At 39.9% G+C, this 19,803-nt stretch overlaps 1 protein-coding gene across 8 annotated transcripts in view; it reads right to left on the minus strand.

Annotated features, from left to right (window-relative positions):
* The window catches only part of FARP1 (FERM, ARH/RhoGEF and pleckstrin domain protein 1), a 219,832-nt gene that overhangs the window by 34,793 nt on the left and 165,236 nt on the right, over positions 1–19,803 (minus strand). For 6 of the 8 annotated variants that reach the window (XM_062566835.1, XM_062566834.1, XM_062566833.1 and 3 more), the window contains exons 9-13: positions 17,978–18,073; positions 17,405–17,568; positions 15,521–15,589; positions 14,693–14,768; positions 12,083–12,320 (exon numbers count right to left, since the gene is read on the minus strand). In XM_062566835.1, coding sequence (XP_062422819.1) covers positions 12,083–12,320; positions 14,693–14,768; positions 15,521–15,589; positions 17,405–17,568; positions 17,978–18,073 — 643 coding nt within the window. The remainder of the gene's footprint in view (positions 1–12,082; positions 12,321–14,692; positions 14,769–15,520; positions 15,590–17,404; positions 17,569–17,977; positions 18,074–19,803) is intronic. The other 2 variants (XM_062566832.1, XM_062566831.1) reach the window with 1 other exon arrangement.

A 19,803-nucleotide genomic window follows, 5' to 3' on the forward strand; every position in this document is an offset into this window, starting at 1 on the left:
ATATTCTAGAAGTCAAACAGCACCTATCTGTGATAGATAGGTATAGATAAATTGACATATCTACCAACCTATTTACAAACCTAGATATAACTTTTGAGTACTGGATTTTTTATCAGTACAGCTTGAGTATTTCAAACTACAAAATATCAAATGGACAATGATTTAAAAAGACTTCCTAATCTATGCTTGGAAGACAGGACTTGGAAAAGTATCATTATGAAAAAATTTGCCTGGCGGCTCACAACTTTAGTAGACAACCCAGCAATTAAAGACTTGCACACCAATACATCACTGACATTCTCAAAGTTATTTTGCAGCAAGTTAAAATACTACATTTAAGTATCAACATGGACATGAGCAGCGACCAAATCCAGTCACCACACCTACAAACGAGCTCAGTTAAGACTACTGGAAACCCCACCGGAATGCCAACGTACCGAACAACTGAAAATTAAAGCTAGGTATAACAAGTGTATATAAGAAGTATAAAGAAGGTATAAGAAAGTACCCATATTGCAAAAATGTCTCAAAATGCTTTCCATTGCATTAGCAGATTTTGGGGCATAATTACAACCAACACAGCCATAAAGATCAACACACTGGATATTGCTCTGGTTAAGGTGGGAAAACTAACTTGTTCTGCTGTGACAAAGTCAAGAGGTCAAGAGGTCATGAAGAAATGAAAGCTGGAGGTCTTCTTTCCACCATCACCACTCAGTCAGGACATGCATCATGCTGATGGACCATTGCAAGTATTGCAATGTGACCTTCTCACAGCAGTGAGGAACAAATAACTTACATTAACCAAACCATCTTTTCTCTGACCTCTTTCCATAAAGAAGTGTATTCACACAGGCCCTACACATCAACTACATACTGCAGAATATAAATAGCAGCAGAAGAGAGAAAAACAACTTTATTTACAAGGTCCTGAAATTGCTCATGTTTTACCCTAAAGGATTCTTTGATCGACAGCAAATTATTAGCATGTCAGTTGTCAAATGTCAAGTGGTGCTCCATGGCACAATGGAGGCTGAAAAGGTTTGCAGCTGGTAAAAGGAATGGTCTCTGGTCACATTCCAGCTGGCTTCTATTTAGACTTAGACTTGGACTTGGGGCCCATCTTTCAAATATAATGAAGCTAGCTACACACACACACACACACATAAACACACACACCAGGTAAAGGATGCTTACTTAAGGATTGTTCAAGCACATACTAAAATGATATCCGTGGTGGAGGGGGGCAGGAATTAAGTATGTACTTAAATTATTTTCTGAAGTTGTGTTTAAGATGAGAAACAAATAATGGTTGATGACAGTAACAAATAATGAGATTACTCTTTCCTTTGTATGAACTATCACAGTATGTAGGATTAGCCCATCAATACCGAAATACTTGTTTTTTTCTTAGTTGCATTGAGCTAGTTTATCCTCAAGACACTGGGAAAAGCTGCTAGGGTAGGGAAGGTGACAGCAAAAGTAAACTCTGATTAAAAATTAACTTGAAAAAAAATGTAAGAAAAAAACAACAAGACAGTCACAAAACATGAAACCACAGGTTATCGTCCTAGCTTCAGAAGTGTCTCAAATCAGTCATTAACTTTCACTTCCTATGTGCTAAGTAACATGAAGTTATTGATTAAAATCAAATACTTAACAGATATACTTCTGTCAAAACATACATCACGTCCTTCAGAGTAATTTGATACTGAGAATGCACAGGTGTGGTGGCAAGTTGCAGGTGACTGGTGCTGAGTTTGGTGCCTTCAGGGACCAAACTCGGCCTGGCTGAGCTACACTGCTTTACAATATATTCAGCACCAGGAAACACAAAAAAATCATAATTGCTACTTTTTAGCTTTTTAGCTCATGAAAAAAGTCTCTCCCAGAGGTCAATTCAAATTATAGGTGGGCTATTTTTTTTTGGACAATGTAGACAGCTTACTGACTTGAAATCCCTACTTAGAGGCTTTACCCTAGCATGGAAGAGCTCTCCTCTTTGTGAAGGTAAAAGAGGTTCAACATATCTTGAAGAAACTCCTCCTCTTTTTTAGTCTTCTCCTGAAACTGCTGAGTAATAACGCTCATGCCATTTAGTGTTCTTCATCTGCTCCCAGTGAACCGGAATTCCCATCCCTACACACTGGGCTTAAAGAGCAAGGAGGAGTACAGCAGTGCTAAGATGCTCCTTTGGAAGGAAACATCAACCATTATTGGAAGTGGCTAAAGTTCAAAATTTTGCCAGAAAGCCTACAGTCCTCACAGAAACTCAAATGTTGGCCGCTATTTTGTTCTCCACGTTTACAGTTTTACTATTAGAAATTAAAATGTGTTTAAGTCAGAAAAGTGCCTTTCTCAACACCTGGAACACTGTAGGACTCCTGGCTTACTCTCTCTTGGGCCTGCTCCACAGACACTTAGGTCAGCAGAAGCTTTGCCAAGTAGTACAGAGATCCAGATCCCCTTTACTCTTCTTAAAGAGCAGATGAGTGTTTTCTAAACTCCAATATGGTATATGAAACTGAAGCTGTTGCCCCTGTGTCCCTTGCATTAGCAAATATACCACTTGTGAAAGTTCTTCTAGTAAGAAAGTATCTGATAAAGTTGTCACTGTTATAGCCATAGACTAAAGTCTGAACGAATTTTCCATAGCCACATTGTTGCACACTTCTAAGCTCTACATGAAAGTTTTGGTTGGAGACATAATACAGAATGACATAGGGGACAGATAACACCAGGTGAAGTGTCAGCAATTTTCATAAGTACTTTTCTGATGACTGAAGTATCTTAGATTAGAAAAGAGTTTAGTAAGGGTGTCCGTCTCTTCTCTCTCCCCAGTTGTGAATCAGGCACAGTAGTGCAGCTGAACTAGCAAAGATTTTGGATTCAGATTCCTTTCTGCTCCCCTTGAACACAATAACAACCTCCCACCAACTTCCACAAAAGCTGGAGAGGGACCAACTCATCAGGCTGCCTTTCTCTTCTCTATTTAACAAAGCAAGTTGGAGTGCTGGATACAATTTGTTAGAAAAAAAAGATCTTGAAAAGTAGTTATACATCAATCAAAAATTCATATAGAAACATCCCTGAATGCACCAGTAAAGAATTTGATGAGGAAAAGGAAGGAAAGAGATCTGATGTCATACATAACCAATAACTCTGCCTGGTATGAAGAGGAACATCCCAGGGAGAAAGGTTTGCTTTGACTTCACAGCTTCAAAATGTGTGCCCATGGCAGGAGTGGCAGGAAGGGATTTGGGAGAATGGTACACCTTCTCGATGAACGAATTTCCGCATATTCAAGACAAAGCATCAGCCAGCCATTGGACAGAACAATTAAATCAGTGACAGTTTTACAGCAAAATACCAGTTAGAATGAGTAAAAGCCTTCAGTACAAGTAAAACTAAAAAAAATAAAAAAAATTAACTCCATGCATACACAGTTAAATGGACATGCTCATATTGTCATCAAGCTTGGTGTTGGTTTAGTAGCCAGCAACCTCTCCAGTTGGTAAAGGTCCATGCTTTATCGGTATTCTGCAGTATTAGACAGCGGTGAGTGTGAAATTGGACAGTAACTGCTGTTGGCCTACATCAGCGTATATTTGAACTTAAGGAAAAAAGAACGAACATTGCAGACTGGGAAGAATACAGGGTCACTGGGCATCACTCTTTTGTGTAGCTTGATCTTTCCAGACAGAAACAGAACAAGCAATGGAAGGATCCCCCACCGTACAGAGGGTTAGGGTTGCTTTGGTTTGTTTTGGTTGTTTTCTGAACGAACGTGACACAGCACGACAACAGATTTGGAAACCCGCTGTGGTGCATTCATCCCGCATGTAAGCTTATGCCACAGATACTGTCCATTTCAACAAGACATCTTCCCGAGACTGCAGTGATCCTGCTTACCAGCTACGGCAGACCAACCTGGTCCTTGCTGAGGGCAGCCTTCATCAGGAAATGAAGGGCAAACCAATTGCGCTCAATGGAGCTCAAATAGCCCAGAAAAACACATCTTTTCCCCCCCTTCCTCCGCTGTTTGGCTCCTCAACACAGTGTGGTTTCTCAGCTTAAAACTCACAACCTGAGGGGGATTTGTTTCCCCCAGCGTGGAGGTGAGGAGTGCTCTCGGAGACAGGATCACTGTAATAAGAGGAATTAGGTACTCCCAATACAAATAGGCATTTCTGCAGTAAAAGGACATTGAGACAGTGCTCCAAACAATGCAAGGAACAGAAGATACACCATGCTTTGAGGATAAAGACAGAACATTGGAAAGGCTTTTTCTCCCAGAGAGGTACATGCTGACAAAACAGTGCATACAATGAAACAAAAAATGTTCCTCTTTAAACGGTATTAAACAAATGACAAAAATGAGAATGAAGTCCCCAGCATCTTCAATTTTGAAAATTAATTTGGACTATTAGGATATATTAAAAAAAATCTACGCATGTGCACACATAGAAATCAGGAAAGGGCGGAATAGGTGAAACACTGCCAAGCTTACAAACTTTTGTTAGTGGGTTCAGGTGAATTTCTTAGCAGGAAAGGGGAAAAATACGGAATTCAGCTAATAAAAGATATTAAGTGCCTCATGAAAAAGCAACAAGCATGAGCTCTGACATTCACTGAACTAAAGAGAAAGACCTACCTCTGCTCTTGCTGTAAACCATCAAAAGCAAAAAGATAACTGTTTTCTTCTCAAGACAAGACTTACACCATTTCAGAGGAAGTATCTAAGCTAATTTTAACAAGTCAGAGAGCTCTCAGTTCAGAAAGCATCCATTTTCCTTGTACCTTCCATATTAAATCAATGACAAATATATTATTACTGGCTTTAGAGTTATTTTTTACCAGCAGAAACTGTGGATTTTTATGGTTTTCAGGCCAAAAAAAATAACATCAGGAAAAACTACGCCTTAAAACTCTAACCTTTCTAGAGCAAACTAATTATTTACAATAATGCCATGCAGATTTATGATCCTAGTATCTTTACTTCTTTCACTGTAATAACAATACCATTATTTACAATCACACTCGTGGAAAACATGCCTGTGAATACCCAGCTCAGCTAGGCACCTGGGCTTTCCAGACATCATAACATTTAAAAGAAAGTGCTCACTGCTTTTAATAACAAACAACATGAGACAAACACCTTGCTTACCCTACTTGCTCTTTAGAGAGCACAGAACTAGAACAGAAAAGGAAATACTTCAAAGAATTGCTACATATGTCAACTAAATGAGGCTTTTTGTTCACCTCAAGCCTTTGATTTTTAAGTGGAAATTCTGTATTTTCAAGTACCAATGGTACCACAGAGCTTAACTATGGGGAAGAGTGTTCAGGATCCACAGGTTGCACATTAACTGTTTCCCTTATAAACAAGGTATGTGCCTTGCCTAGGCATATTTCAGCAACTATAGCAACAATTGAAATAGAATAGGAAAGACTTTGTTAATTTTAATTTCCTAGGACTAAAAGTTCCTTCCTTTTCCTTCCTGATAACATAGGCAAAGATTTTCCCTTACGTAGCTTGACTGAAGCCAAAATCAGCTCTGTTTTCCATAATATCTGAGAAAAGCTATACATCAGTCTAATCTCTGGGACCTCCTGATGGTAAATGCTGTGTATCAGCCACTTACAATCAGAAATCCTAAAATCATCATGATCAAAGAGGTGACACCAACAAGCAGTTGGGTTTCTCACAAAAAGAGTGTTCTACCACTTGTCTTTCACAGATACTAACAAAAGAAAAACATACACGTATTATAAAATGTTCTAGAAGATTCAACTTCCCTCATGTATCTAGAGTCTTTCCCATTTGGTATGGAGAACAGGCTGGATCCCTTAAATCAGGGGGAAAGAAGTGCTCTAGAATGTATGGAAGTTGCCATAACAAATTAAACTGAGAGATGAGCATTAAGAAGGACCAAAAATTTTGTTTTCATCATTTGAAGTTAAATTACTGCAATTAAAATTTAATTCTAATGTCACCTCTGCTAATAGTTGAATACCCCACGATGACAAATGAAACTAGAGTAATACAAACATGGTGTTTGAATCAATTTACAGGTCAGACATCCCTTCTTCTTGACAGTTGAGGAACTGTCATGGAAATAGCCATACTTCATTTCATTTGCATATAGATTATTTTAATGAGCTCTGAATTGTTGGTTTTCAATATTCAGCATCAGGGCTGTTTCATCAGTTTGACTAACTGATACAATTCCTGCTCTCCAAGCACCCTAAGAAATCACTGGGGTTTTAAACTTTCAGGGAAAGTCTGGGAAGCATCCTATGGTGAAGGAAATGGAAATAAATAAGGCTAGACATTTTTTGTGTGTTTAAAATATTTCCTATTCTTCTTTTCTTTGTTTCCTCATCCCTGAACATTACCAGAAAGAAATTCCTAGTTGACTAAGGAGACTCTGCATATGTAAGTGTTTGTCATGAGGCAGTGAAGGAAAGATTTTAAAGCAGGAGCCATACAGGAGCAGCAACAGGTTTTTCATCTGTCTACCCCATTTTCCATTTGACTTTCTCTGGTCACCACCAATTGGATGCACAGATAGAGATGCCAGACAGGAACTTCTGGCATGAATCCTATTGCTTCAGAATGAATACAGCTGCTTCAATTAATAAAACCTGCTCTACAAACATCTGTGCAAACAGACACTAGCCACACAAACATTCAGGAAAAAAGAGAGTCTTGAAGCAGTCTGGTCTAACAATGTTAGCCACATAAAGTGAACTAATTCACAAAACATTTTCACCCTTCACTGAGTTCTGATGATTATGTTCAGTATCGACGACTGCTCTGATGAGAAAATTGTCTAATTTTGCGTGCCCTTTGATACTGAATTAAACTGGTAGACTGATTTAATTTTTCAACTTATGAACATGCAACTCCCATTATGGTTCTATCTACTTAATAATTTATCCCAGCTCCATACAGCTCTCCTAAGGTACATGCAAATACAGTAAGTTTATGTATTTTCAGTTACTTGTTGACATTTTTCATATATAGCAATTTCTTACAGCTTTTCTTTGATATATTTTACATTTAGTGTGCACTACAATGGTTAATGGGATGGTATCTGTTAGGCAGGTCTAAGAACAAGTGCCCTTGGCAAATGGCAGCATGAGGCACAAATCATCCTGAGAGAGCGCCCCTCTGTCATGCACAAGGAATACATATTATCTAGGGGATATGGACTAGTTCAAACCTGAAATGGTAGAGCCCAAGCTATTCAGATATCAATTATTCAAAACTCCATGCCTGCAATATCCTATCCTTGCCTCCTGCAACAGCTCACTACTACTAAAGTTTCCTTCACCTAGCCAAATTTATGGCCAAATTTTATAGCCCAGGTCATTCAGGAAGAACAGATTCTAGGAAAGGCTGATATGAAAAGAAACTACAGAAGAAGATCCCCATAGGATATAGTATTTTGAGTTGTTGGTTAGCTGGAGAAAGCTTAAAAATGTTTGACATGACTTTTCTTATTCACTGTAGCAGATGACTGAATATGGTCAAGGATTTGGAACAGCAGAGAAAGAACTGGAGTGCCTGCCACCCATGGGTGAAATTGCTAATTACATCTGCACATTATTTTTGCTAATTACACCTAATTGCAATTGTAATTATTTTTGCTAATTACGTCTGCCCATTATATTTACTCCAATCACGTGGACACAGTTGCTACAGCACAGTGATAAGCAGTCTGAGCAGCCCAGAACTGGCTTCCTGCAAGTCCTCTGGAGGACAGGAGATGGACGGCTCCAGGACTACTTCTTCAGAGTAGACAGAGCTGCTAAATCTCTTTGGGATTCAGTTCCCTATTTGTAGCAACTGCCTAAAGATATGTATGTATTTCAAGAGTGTGAGACTTAAAAGATAATTATTGTGAATAAAAATGAAAGATTTAGAATCGTGATTTGTAAGTACCACCAGCAGTACCCAAAATCTACAGAAATTGATGGGAAGAACGAAATCTTTTAGCAGGTCTATAAATACCTCTGCTAGAGTTGAGACACAGGTATGCTTATACCAGGGTCACTAGCTGGGGTATGCAGATCAATCAATGCCTGCAGTGATTAACGTAAACTGACAGGCTCCTCTTCTTGTGCGTGTTTTGTGAACTAGAATAACAAGAATTCCCCCATCTCATCTGCAGTCTTGGCCCAAAGGTTTCTGTTCTTCCCTCCAAGGTCTTTCTGTATGTCTCCCACAGAAACAAATTCACAAATTAATTCTGAGGGACCTGATCCTATGTGAAAATGTCAGTTTAAAACTGCTCTCTTGCTACCATTCCTGGCAAGCCCCCAGATATGAACCACATGTCTAGTGGAGGAATTTGGCCCACAGACTGTTTTTAATTAAATGCTTGTCTAATGATATTAAACTGAACTTCAGTGGCATAAGAGTGCCGCAAAATGATTCATCCTAAATTAAATGACTTCCTATGTAATTTACAAACATTATTTCTTCAAACGAGAAGAATTCCACGTGTAAAACTATAAACACTTAAACATTTAAAATTGGAAAAATGCCAGAAGACAGCAAGTAGTTGGAGAAAAATCCTCATTTTCCATTTTTTGAGGATAATATTCAAAAGGAAAACAAAGAAGTTGTTGAGACACTATTAGCAACTAAGCTAACTCCAACCAGAAGCAAGTCTGTTTTTGTAAAATAATAAATTCATTATCTTTGCAGGCATGTGAGAGAAGAAAAGCAGGCCAAGAAAACAGTATTTGAAAGGATGCAAAATAGTAAACACCACTTACAAATTTCCTATTCACTTAAATGGAAACGATATGAAATCTATTCACTTTTTTTAAGCAGCAGAAGCAAGACTGCAAATCCTTTTGTTGAAAGTCCATTACTTAAGCTCTAATTCTACTGGCTAACAAAGCAATTAATGCTTGTGTCCAGACTGCTATTACTTTACTGTATAATATAACTACTGGTATTTTTGCTATATAGTCAGCAAAAAACTCCCAAGAGACTCATGCACACACTCCCCATGCTCACAGTATCTGCTAATGCAGGCTTCAACTACCTATATTTCATCTTAAATATTCAGAAGTTCAAGGCAATTATTTTACAGCTATTCTAAACCCAAAACACAAACCACCTTCTTCAGAATTATATACAAGCAGGTTTTTTCCTCATTATCCACCTCTCTCTTTCTAGATTCATACTTTTAACTGCAGGAACATAGGACAGTGTGCTCTGTCACCAAAATACCACTATCAAACGAGATGTCTTATAATCATTCCTGTTTAAAGATGAGGTATCTAATCTTCAAGGAAAGTCAACACACTAAAGTAGGTGATCAGATTTACACAAAGATATATTTTACTGCAAAAATGTAAAGTATATAACAAAACATGCCTAAACTACTATATGTATCTTTTTAAATATCCTTCACTCAGATTAAACTCTGTTAAAATGTGCATAGACCAAGGCATTAGAAAAATTAAAAACACTTTTTGTCTTCTTATTTTTGTAAAAATGATCTTGGAAATTTTATATTGTTTAGGTTTACAAAGTCCTGTAAGTGGTTCATCAGTGTTCATGTGGGTGGATTCATCATTACTGCATGATTCAGGTCACTGAAAGTGACCTGCTGTTGATCACTTCAAATTCTCAATTTTAGTTCTCTTCCCCCACAAGAAAAACACATATAAGTAAGGCCAGTGGTAAAGAGCACATCTTTTCTCCCAGCTGTAATTACTGCAGGACACTTTCCATACTGGAGACCTTTCCTCTGCATTTTCTTAAATCAACTTGGAGAAACTAGAATCAGATTTTATTAGGATATAGCCTTAATTCTCAGTATGTTTAGACTGTGAAAATGAGGTTTTCATATAATGAGTGTCTGTACCTATGCCAAAATCTTGTTACTCTATGTATAGTACTCAAGACAATCAGCCTAGATGAGAGTTAGTTACATAGATCTTTGTCCCTGTTCGGGGATGAAAAATTTATGAGGTGGCACTATTAAAAGGAATAGCCTATGACAGACTAATTGAATACTATATTTTTCATGATCAAGAAAAGAAAAAAAAATCAAACAGCCACCATTTCCAACCTCCCTACCAAAAATCACCACAACAGAACTTTGATATCTTTGATAACTGAACGAATGAGGAGAAAAAAGGCAAACCAATTCTCTTGCAATTAATCTTCATATCACACTGATAAAGGATAGAAAGGATTGCCTTGCAAATCATACTTATTCCACTCTCAAATAGAATAGATCCAATCTAAGTTTTTTTCACTTGAATTATATCTTTCATCTTCTCCTCCTCACCTGAGCAGGAATTTGGAGTTTCAAAATCTCCCTCATCAAACTGGCCTGATGAACCTGCTGCATAAAAAGCCAGTACTATCATTGTTCCTATAAACATGACTAATTTGTATCTTCATCAAGTTAGATTATAAAATGGATTATGAAGATGAGCAGACCAAACACTTTCTTGCTATGAAAAAATTTGTCAGCATTGCTAAAGGTTTCAGCAAGCCTTGGTCTTGAATATCAAGCTGCCTGCATTTGGCCATAAGTTTAATTTTTTCTCTAACTTTGTTGAGGCACTCATGAGCAGCTCTCCTTGCATGGGAGAGAAAAAAATTGTACTAGACTCCCGTAAAAGAGCACAATGTATCTAGTTCATTTTGTTTTTGTTTTGTCAAAATAACCAGTCAAGTGTCAAAGAAGCTACAGTACATACCTAAAACATGACTTAATACAAAAAAAGTTGAGTATATAAAGTCCTACCTAATCATAATGTATCACAAAAGTAATTAAATCAATAATGATTATCCCTTCCTCCTGCCTTTCAGAGGAGATACATTACTGTTAAGCTTCACTGAGACTCATCCTGATTATTGGCCTTCTAGTACCCCTTTCCTCTGGCTGGTCAAGAGAATGATAACATTTGAAACAGCTAATGCTCTGTTTTTACAGACCAGCCACTTTTTACCAGCTCCAGAAAATGCAATTGCTCTAATGAACAATTATAGTATCCACTGGTCTCATGCTCCCCAGTCCCTAGCAGCTGAAGACCTGCACACCATCTTCATCACTAAGGCCAACAGACACATCCTCCTCTACCTCCTCATCAAGCTGAAGACTTCCAAAGGAGTACTTATTTCTAGGCATGGGAGAGGAACTCAGTACAATGGGATTTCCGAACACCAGAGGGTGAGTGAAAGGGTTAATGATCTCCGAGTCAGAATCGCTAGATTCTGTCCCACTGCTGGTGGAGCCCTCCATCATCTGGATTGCAGCTATGTGATCCACCACGCTACTGGCATGCAATGACTGCATGACTGGGCTCTGCTTTGACTGTCCCCCTGCTGGCATACCATTGGCCATCATTTTGCCTTCTGGAGTAGTCATTTTAGCCACACCACCTCCTTTGCAGTGTCTCTCTGACCTGTACTCCTGCCCGGGGGTTAAAGATACCTGGCTCAGGATAAATGGATCTGTTCCTGACTTATTGCAAAGATTTGGGATTTTCTGCACACGAGGCCGTTGAGAACCTGGAGAATATCTGCCATAGTTATGGCAGCTACTGGCATAGCTGTCCTCCTCCCCAGTCCTTGCCCTACAGTCATGCCCATTTTCTGAGACATAACCCTGAGAGCCAGTTCTGCTCAGGCTTATGTTAGGACTTGACCCTTTGCTACTGGGAGGCAATGGAGTAGCCAGTGGACTACGGCTCCCTGGCTCTCTAAACAGTTCATCAACCAGTGAGCTGTGCCTTGGCATCCTGGGGCTTCCCCCAGCGTAGAAGGAGAGATTAGCTGTGTTATCATCAAGGTACTCTTCAGAGAGATACTGGGAAGACTTTATAGAGGCTGAGGAATCCCTATACCTAGTTCGATTACGATTTTCGTCTCTATAGTGAATATAGGCACCACTGGTCAAATCACCCTCATAATTGTCATTTGTTTGGGAATATGACCGGGTTATTTGTCCTCTGAGGAGATCATACTCGCTATCTACATCACTGCAGTCAATGAAAGGAATGGAGGTGCTGCTGCCATGAGCAGCCCTGGAAGCTGGACCTGTGCTTGGTTGCTGTGACTGAGGTCTGTTCTGCATCCTGTCCTTAGTGGCCTCCTCTTCTTCCTCCACTGTTGACACCACTGCTCCATCCACCTTTCTGCTTTCCTTTGGGCTCTTCTTTAAGGAAGGGCTCCTGCGTTGTCCGGTGTCTTCTGTTGAAGCTTTCAATTCCTTCCCTTGCCGGCAGCTCTGCACTACCGCAGCATCATTGTCGTCTCCAAAGGCAAAGCTAGAGCTCTGGAAAGATAAAGGAGGGAAGGCAAAGGGGAGACAACGGGGAGAGAGAGGGGTGGGAGAAGAATGGAGTGGAAGGGAAGGGAGCCAGAGGGAAAAGGCTATGTGTAATTACGCACCAGCATTTTGCGCTGCAGGTTGCAGCAACATAGGTATCTCTTGAAACCAGAGGTAGTAACTCAAGCTTCAAAATGTATTAAAAGACAAAAACCCAGCGCTCTGATCTTGAAGAACAGATAATGGGGAAAAATACATATGCTAAGCCAAACGAAGACAAGGAAGGCAGAATCCAGGGACATATAAAAAGGGGTATTTGAGATTCTTCCATGCCCTAAGGCTGCCATCACCACCTGTTTGCATTACTCTGAGAAGCTGGAGGGGCAAGAAAGGTAAACATATGAGATAAAGTCTGCACACTCTCCTTGCATAGACTAAAAAAGCTCAAAGGGCCTTGCCTGGGCTTCTGAACAGCCCAGCATTCAACCATTGGAGTGTACCTGCCACTCACTCTGGCTGGCTTTTCAACAAACAGAAATGTCAGCATCTGCCTGACAGCTTTACTCTCTCCTCCTGAGTTTGTCTTAGCAGTTATAAAATTCTAAAAAATATCTGAAATTGGCTGAATCTGTAGCAGAATTCTCTGAGTTTCTTGGATTTGCAGGAATGATAGAGCTGGAGAGTGTCTAAAGGAAGCAATACAGGGAAGGCAAAAGTGTTGGCAGCATTCTCAAATCATAGAATGGTAAGGTTGGAAGGGACCTCTGGAGATCATCTAGTCCCACCCTCAGCGTAGCCCATAGGGGGACTGAACCTGCAACCTTGGCATTACCAGCACCACACTCTTAACATTACCTTGGTAGCTTGCACCTCCCATTTAAACTCTACATAATGTAAGATTATGTGATTAAAGACTCATGTCTACGAACATAAAAGAACACAGAGGAATGGTGAACAGCAGAGAAACCCCCAGCAACGTAGTCAGAGAAATGGAGTACCCTTACCCAGCTCCTACCAGAGCTGGGCGAGCCATCAGCCGATGGTATGAAACACAACATGATGAGTCAACGAGAGACCTGTGTGTATGCATACTGTGTGGGCATGTATGTCAGTATGTTAGTGCTAGTGAACATCAAGCCAGACTAGTTGGTGAATAGGACTGGCTTGGGAGCCAAGTATGGGAACAGCCATAGGCCTGAGCCAGATACTGGAAATATCAGAGAGGTCTGAGATTTGGCTACTGGAATGGATAGGAGGTCCAAGCCAGCTGCTGGTGAGACAGTTTTGCATGTGTGTTTCTCCATGTGCACAACAACTAGAAAACCAAGAGACTGAGGAGCCAGTTACTGGGTAGACCAGATATCTATGCCTAGCTACTGAAGGCATCTATAGTGTGTGTGTGTGCATGCATGCACTTGTGTGTTTAGATCTGAATATTAGCAACTGAAGGTGGGCTACAGACTGCAGGGGCTCTTACATCCAGCTTCCAATAACTTGAGGAATCTGAGGATCCAGAAGTTAGCTACTGGATAGCCTGAGTGTCTAAGTCCAGCTACTGGAGGGATCCACATTGTGTGTATGTATGTATGTTTTCTGCTGACAGATTTTCATCCTGGCTAGCCAAATAATGGAACATGATAAAGCCATTGGTATTGTTTGTGCTTGTAAGAGTGCTGTGTTTTCTGTTTTGATCTGTATTGCCAGCCATGTGTGTATGTATATATGTATTGTATACATGTATGTGTATGTATGTGCGTGCACGCTCATCTACTGGGAATGTGCGCTCAGTCTCACTAGTGGCTGATCTTGGAACATGGTGTCACAGCAGCCTCACCTGCATCAGGCTACTGGATGCAACAACTCCTAGCACGTAACAGCTATTAATAAAGACACATACGTTTTACATTTGGCATCTACCAAAGATAATGGCTTAGAAGTTCACAGCTGCAATTATTTTGAGGAACTATTCCTCCACTCTGGTTAACATAAAAAAAAAACACTTTGTCAGGGGCAAGAAAGACTCACCTACAGAGAAAAAGAATTAAATTTTTCCTCAGATGCAATCACCAGCAACAACCTGGGACCTCAACATTAAGACTGTGGATTGCAATTTTTTAGATGGTCATTAGTTCAGCTCAGACAAGCTCACTGTTTGTGCTTGTCTTGTTATCTGGAAGCAACTTTTCTCTGCAGTGGAAATGAACTGTTCTACTCGCAGAAACTCAAACTTTTTATATGTGGGGCTCCTGAGCTCCCAGTTAAATGGAAAGCAATTAGAAAAGCCCGTGCTCCCTGATTTTCAGAACACCAATGGGTAGGGGCTAATCTAACAAGAAATGCTTAAAAGGCATCATCCAGTGTTTCATCACATCACTGACTTGTTTTGGCACCTCTGAATGCTGTTCTGAAGGCTGTGCAGTCAGACTTCTGATGGAATGAATCTTGCTGTGCTTCCTGAGGAAGAAAAGAAAATCACAGTGAGAAGCCATCTCAGGTTTTTCATCCATCGGCAGGAAGAGAAATGTCTCCTTGAAAAACTAAAGCTCTGATCAGTACTTTCATAGAAGTTTGCCCCTGCAACAGATTAACATTCCTCCTTTATTGTAAAATCTAAATGTGCAAATGCATGTTGCAAATATGCCGTTGTAAGAAAAGGGAAGGGCACTGAGGCAGAACATGAGTCATAAGCATAAAGTGTTGTCAGGGTCTTTTGTACATTTTGGCCATGACTTTCAGTTGACCACGAGCAAGATGAGTTTGGACAGAACTGGCTCTAGCAAACTGGCAGCCTTCCCTGGAGATCTCCTGCTTGAGGTTGGTTATGCGTATTTCTGTTACTTCCTTTCTATTCTCAGGTGAACATGCTTCCTTAAAAAGGAATCACATTCATTTCTGTTCACATAGATTAATCACATCCGACTGAAGAGGGTGCAAGTCAATACAGGAGGAAGTTACCTGCAATGATAGGGTGCTCACTGCTGAAAAACACATTGAAGACCATTGATTTTAAGTAAAATACAGGTTATGCCAACTTCTGCCAAAACATTCAGGACGAAGGGGATATTGTATTAGTGACAAACTGCCAAACCAGCAAAAAAAGGATTTTTACTTAGACTTATGCCAGGCTCTTAGAGTATAACTAACTGGAAAAGACCACTCTTCTTCTGTTAAAACATATCAGTATAGTTCATTTAGCTTTTTCTCACCTTTCAAATTGTACTTTTTTGTGTCCTCCTTCTTTAACATAGTCGAGGACTTGCTTCTGAGTCCGGCCACTAGAAGAAAATCACAGTTAAGCCATCAATCTGAAGAAATGAGTCTGTCACATTTAATGGAATATACTATCTGGTCATAGACTTATATGTGATATGCAATTCTTTATGGGTCCCCACAGGGTAGACTAACATCCCATCATTCATGGGCTATGTTACAGCAACCAGAAAAATATTTCTTGCTATCACCATGACTGATGTTACTCATGCAACATCAAAAGGAAGTGGACCTTGTCAGAAACCTTTTTTTAAAAAATCTTTTTGCATGTCACTTGCCTCTTTTTTGCTACGGAGATAACTTTTGATGCCATTTCAGAATCATCTGTATTCCACTGCGTGCTCTTTATGGGGGACTACACCATAACAGAGAGAGAAACTGCGGTTAAATTTTCCTCTCATGAACAAGAAACATTCCTGAATCCTTTTGAGAGTCAAATACCATCCTTACTCATTTTCACTAAACCCCACAACTAAGGGTAAAATAGCTGAGATACATTTCATGACTCAGTTGCTAATATTAAAGACACCAAGTCAAGCTACATACATTTTTCTGCAAAGATTTAGGCTGGAGATCACTCTCTCCCTTTCTGCTATAGGCCGTGAAAAAGTAGTCAAAAGCCTATCACATCCTTTTGTGCAGAGATACAAACTCCAAATGGAATTGAGAGCACTAAAGCAAACCCGCACCTCAAGAATGCTCAATAGAGAACAAGATCCTTCCCATTCATTATAGGCTTTTGCCTAATAATTACCACAGGGCCTGGAAAAAGTTACCAAACTACTCAACACTGATTACAGTGAATGTGGGATGTAGTCAAAACTTGCTCTCCAAAACAGAAGGTAAGTTGAATGCACCTGTATTTTTCTATTTATTCTGGCAGTAACTTAACAGTTTACACTACAGTTTAGCCAAAACATAGGTCCTTCCATATTAGCTGATCTACTTTGCAGGCAAGAAACAGAAAGCTGGGAGACATTTAGGATGGCCGTACCAACTATGTGCTTGTATAGGACTACTAGAGTTTTTGACTTTGCTTATAATCCAAGAAGATTTAGGCTTTCGAAAATCTGAACCAATACACACTATAAAACCACTTGAACTCTGGATGCTGTGATACATCAGCATTACTGTGTTTATTAAGGCCTACACTAAACTAAATTATTTTTGTATATCAAGAACTGTGCTTAGTGTAGAGGTACTATTTCAGCAAAGAGTATTTCTGGCTGTTCAGCTTACATCAGCTTCCCAAACAAAATAAACTGTATGAATAAAAGATTCCCCCTCCCCCGGCATATAAAATACAGTATTTACAATAATGCTTCTGCTAACATAACAAAAAAGAACCCAACCCAACTATTAAAACCTTCCTACAGTTCTGACAATTTCACAGGTAGACTTGGTCCAAGCATAGGTGGTCATTTCACATAAACCCTTTGCAGGCATGATTCTCAGCATGAAGAAAAGACATTTCTTTTAATTGCACAGGGATGGGTTTACCACAGGGCCGCACAACGAAAATGCAAATCTCTACTCTGATACAGAGAAAAAAGCTCTCCCTAAACACAGGGTAACTAGGGAGTGCCAGAGAGTTGCGAGCTAGCATTACTTAATATACAGGTGGATTTTGTTATCTGAAAACAGCTGGAGTCAGTGTACCTCATATCCTACCTCCAGAAAGCTACTCTGCAGTGGCTATCATAAAATGAATGCAAACTTTCCTACAGCCTTCTTTGCATTATTCTGGCTGAGAAGGTGCAACAGAAAATAAAGAAGCAAAACGCAACTTTCAAAAGTGGAACAAAGAAAGCAGATCTCACCTGAACCTAAATGATGAACCTCTAGAAAAGAGGACAGGTTTAGGCTTTGGTTTAGGCTCCTCAAAAAGCCTGAAAAAGGCATGATGTTCCACACAGATCTTCCAGAAAGACTTGCAAAAATCTCGACTGGCCATAAGGAACTCTAGGGTGTCCTGGAACGAACTCTGAAAGTTGAGAAAGCATTCACAATGTGAACAAGCAAACACTACACATTACAGAGATGAACTGACAAAACAGGTGCTATGCTACAAAAAATGCTTTCTCCTGATTCGCTAGCTTCCAGGCTTAGCAGTCCGTGTCCTTCTCCCTTTCAAATATCACTGATCTGCCAGGCAATATCTGAGCTATGGCTCAAACTTCCTTTCATTGTCAAATACGACAGAGATAAACCAGAGATATTAACATGTTAAGGGGGCTTAATATTTTGAGGTAGTTTGCATACCACAGCTTAAGAACTTCAATTCAGTACCAGGAAGGCAGCCAGAAGAAGACTCTGTGACATTCAGTTCACATCCCCATCGCTAGGATTGCTCACCTGAGTTACTGATTCATCAGTTCCTAAGAAGGACTTACATTTACATCAGGCCGCAGCTTGATAAGAAAACGTTTCCTCTTGAAGCTCAGTTTTCGAACCTTAGCCCAGTTGAAGGCATTGATCTTGGTGTGACCCTATAGAGGACAGAGCCAGAAGATTTTAAGCATTCCAGACATGAATGGAGAAATCTAAACCACCAAAGAAAGCTTCTAATACATTAATTATCTATTCACTTCACTTGCCATCATGATATTTCTTATCATTCTTGCTCTGATATGGCAAACACATTCTTAAGCATCTGGAGCTGTGACTGAAGGCAGATAGTTACAGTTAAACACTTGCATATTTATAGAACTAGGCACACTGAGTTGTTGTGAAGGTATCAAACCCTGTATCACAGCACAGAACAGGGAGGCCTAGCTTTTGCCAGATGATGTTACCTTGCTCCAGTATGCATGCAAAAAATTCTACTTTCCTTACATTGTGCAGGAACTTCCAAGAAAGCATGACATGCAGCTGGGAACACTAAGCTCCCAGCCGTCCTATATGGCCAACAGAGACAGAGTAGCATCTCCAAAGGAGGACTCAGATTTCAGTGGACTAAGTCACCTCCCAGAGGTGCCTCCTTCTCACTCCACCAGCTACAGAGAATGCAGGGAATCCAGACCACCAACACAGTCACCTCCCTTTGATGGGATAGATTTTTTTCCTATCTGTCTGTCTACAGAGCAAAATAAACATCCCTTTAAATATCACTATACTGAAAAAAACAGCAACTACAAATACTGACCTTTCATAGGGAGCAACAGAATTAAAAGGAAACTAAATAAATTACATGACATTTACGTGAAGAGTCAAAAAACTTCAGAAGCAAACAGCAAGCCTGAGAGAAATTCTCTCAGAAATGCTACGTGACTCCCAACCACCGCATTATTTATCCCCCTGCCCCCCGAAGTCTAATTCTTAATCCATTAGAATTTCAGCATTTTTCTAAAAAACTAATTACACCAGTTTGTTCAATAAAGAGTTCAATACAAACATGCCCATAGCATGGCATAGGTGTTTTAAAGAACAGCTACTACAGGATTGCTAAATGCACAAATGCATATTGATTTGGGCTTCATCACCAGATGGACATAGGAGTAGCAACAGTGTGACGACCCCTGTTAAGTCAGCCAGCTGTTTACGAATTTCATAATCAACCGCCCCTGCTGCATCAGCAGCACCATCTCCAATTTCTGAAAAAATGTCAGGATTTAAAAAAGTCCATGTGGGTAATGTTTACGCCGTTTGTGAGCAAACTTTTATTTTCCTTGATGTCATTCTTACAACACTTCTATAGTACAGTTTCTCTCAGTTACATCCACGACAAAGAGATGGACGTACAGCTCCTGCCCTATGAATATGAATCCCTAAGCCTACTACTGAGCTCCAATTGCTGGAATCAATCTAGCAGGTCAAAGCCTGACCACAGAGATCCCTTTACAGTATTCAGTCTTGGAGCTTGATCTAGCAAAATTTCCAAGCTTTTTTGCAGGTCCTCCAAAAAGCTGCCCAAATACATCAGGACTGAGAACAAGAGAAGATAACTGAGTTATAGAGCTTTACAAATCAGGCCTTGGGCCCTCAGATGGCAGCTACATCTTTCTGGAGGCATTCCAGCTGTCTGCTGGGACTCAGTGAGGCCCATGCTGTTTTGAGTGGGTATCTGCTTTCAGCTGTAAGATAAAGTCCTAATTTACAAAATTCAGCTGATGAAAATACTGTGGGGGGAGCTTGGGAAGGGTCTACATATACAATTATTTGAGATATGTGCACATCTAACAACATCCTGACGTTCTCATACTTCAAGCTGTGCTTCACT

This window comes from Rhea pennata, chromosome 1 (genome assembly GCF_028389875.1).
Source record: "Rhea pennata isolate bPtePen1 chromosome 1, bPtePen1.pri, whole genome shotgun sequence".
NCBI classification, from domain to species: domain Eukaryota; kingdom Metazoa; phylum Chordata; class Aves; order Rheiformes; family Rheidae; genus Rhea; species Rhea pennata.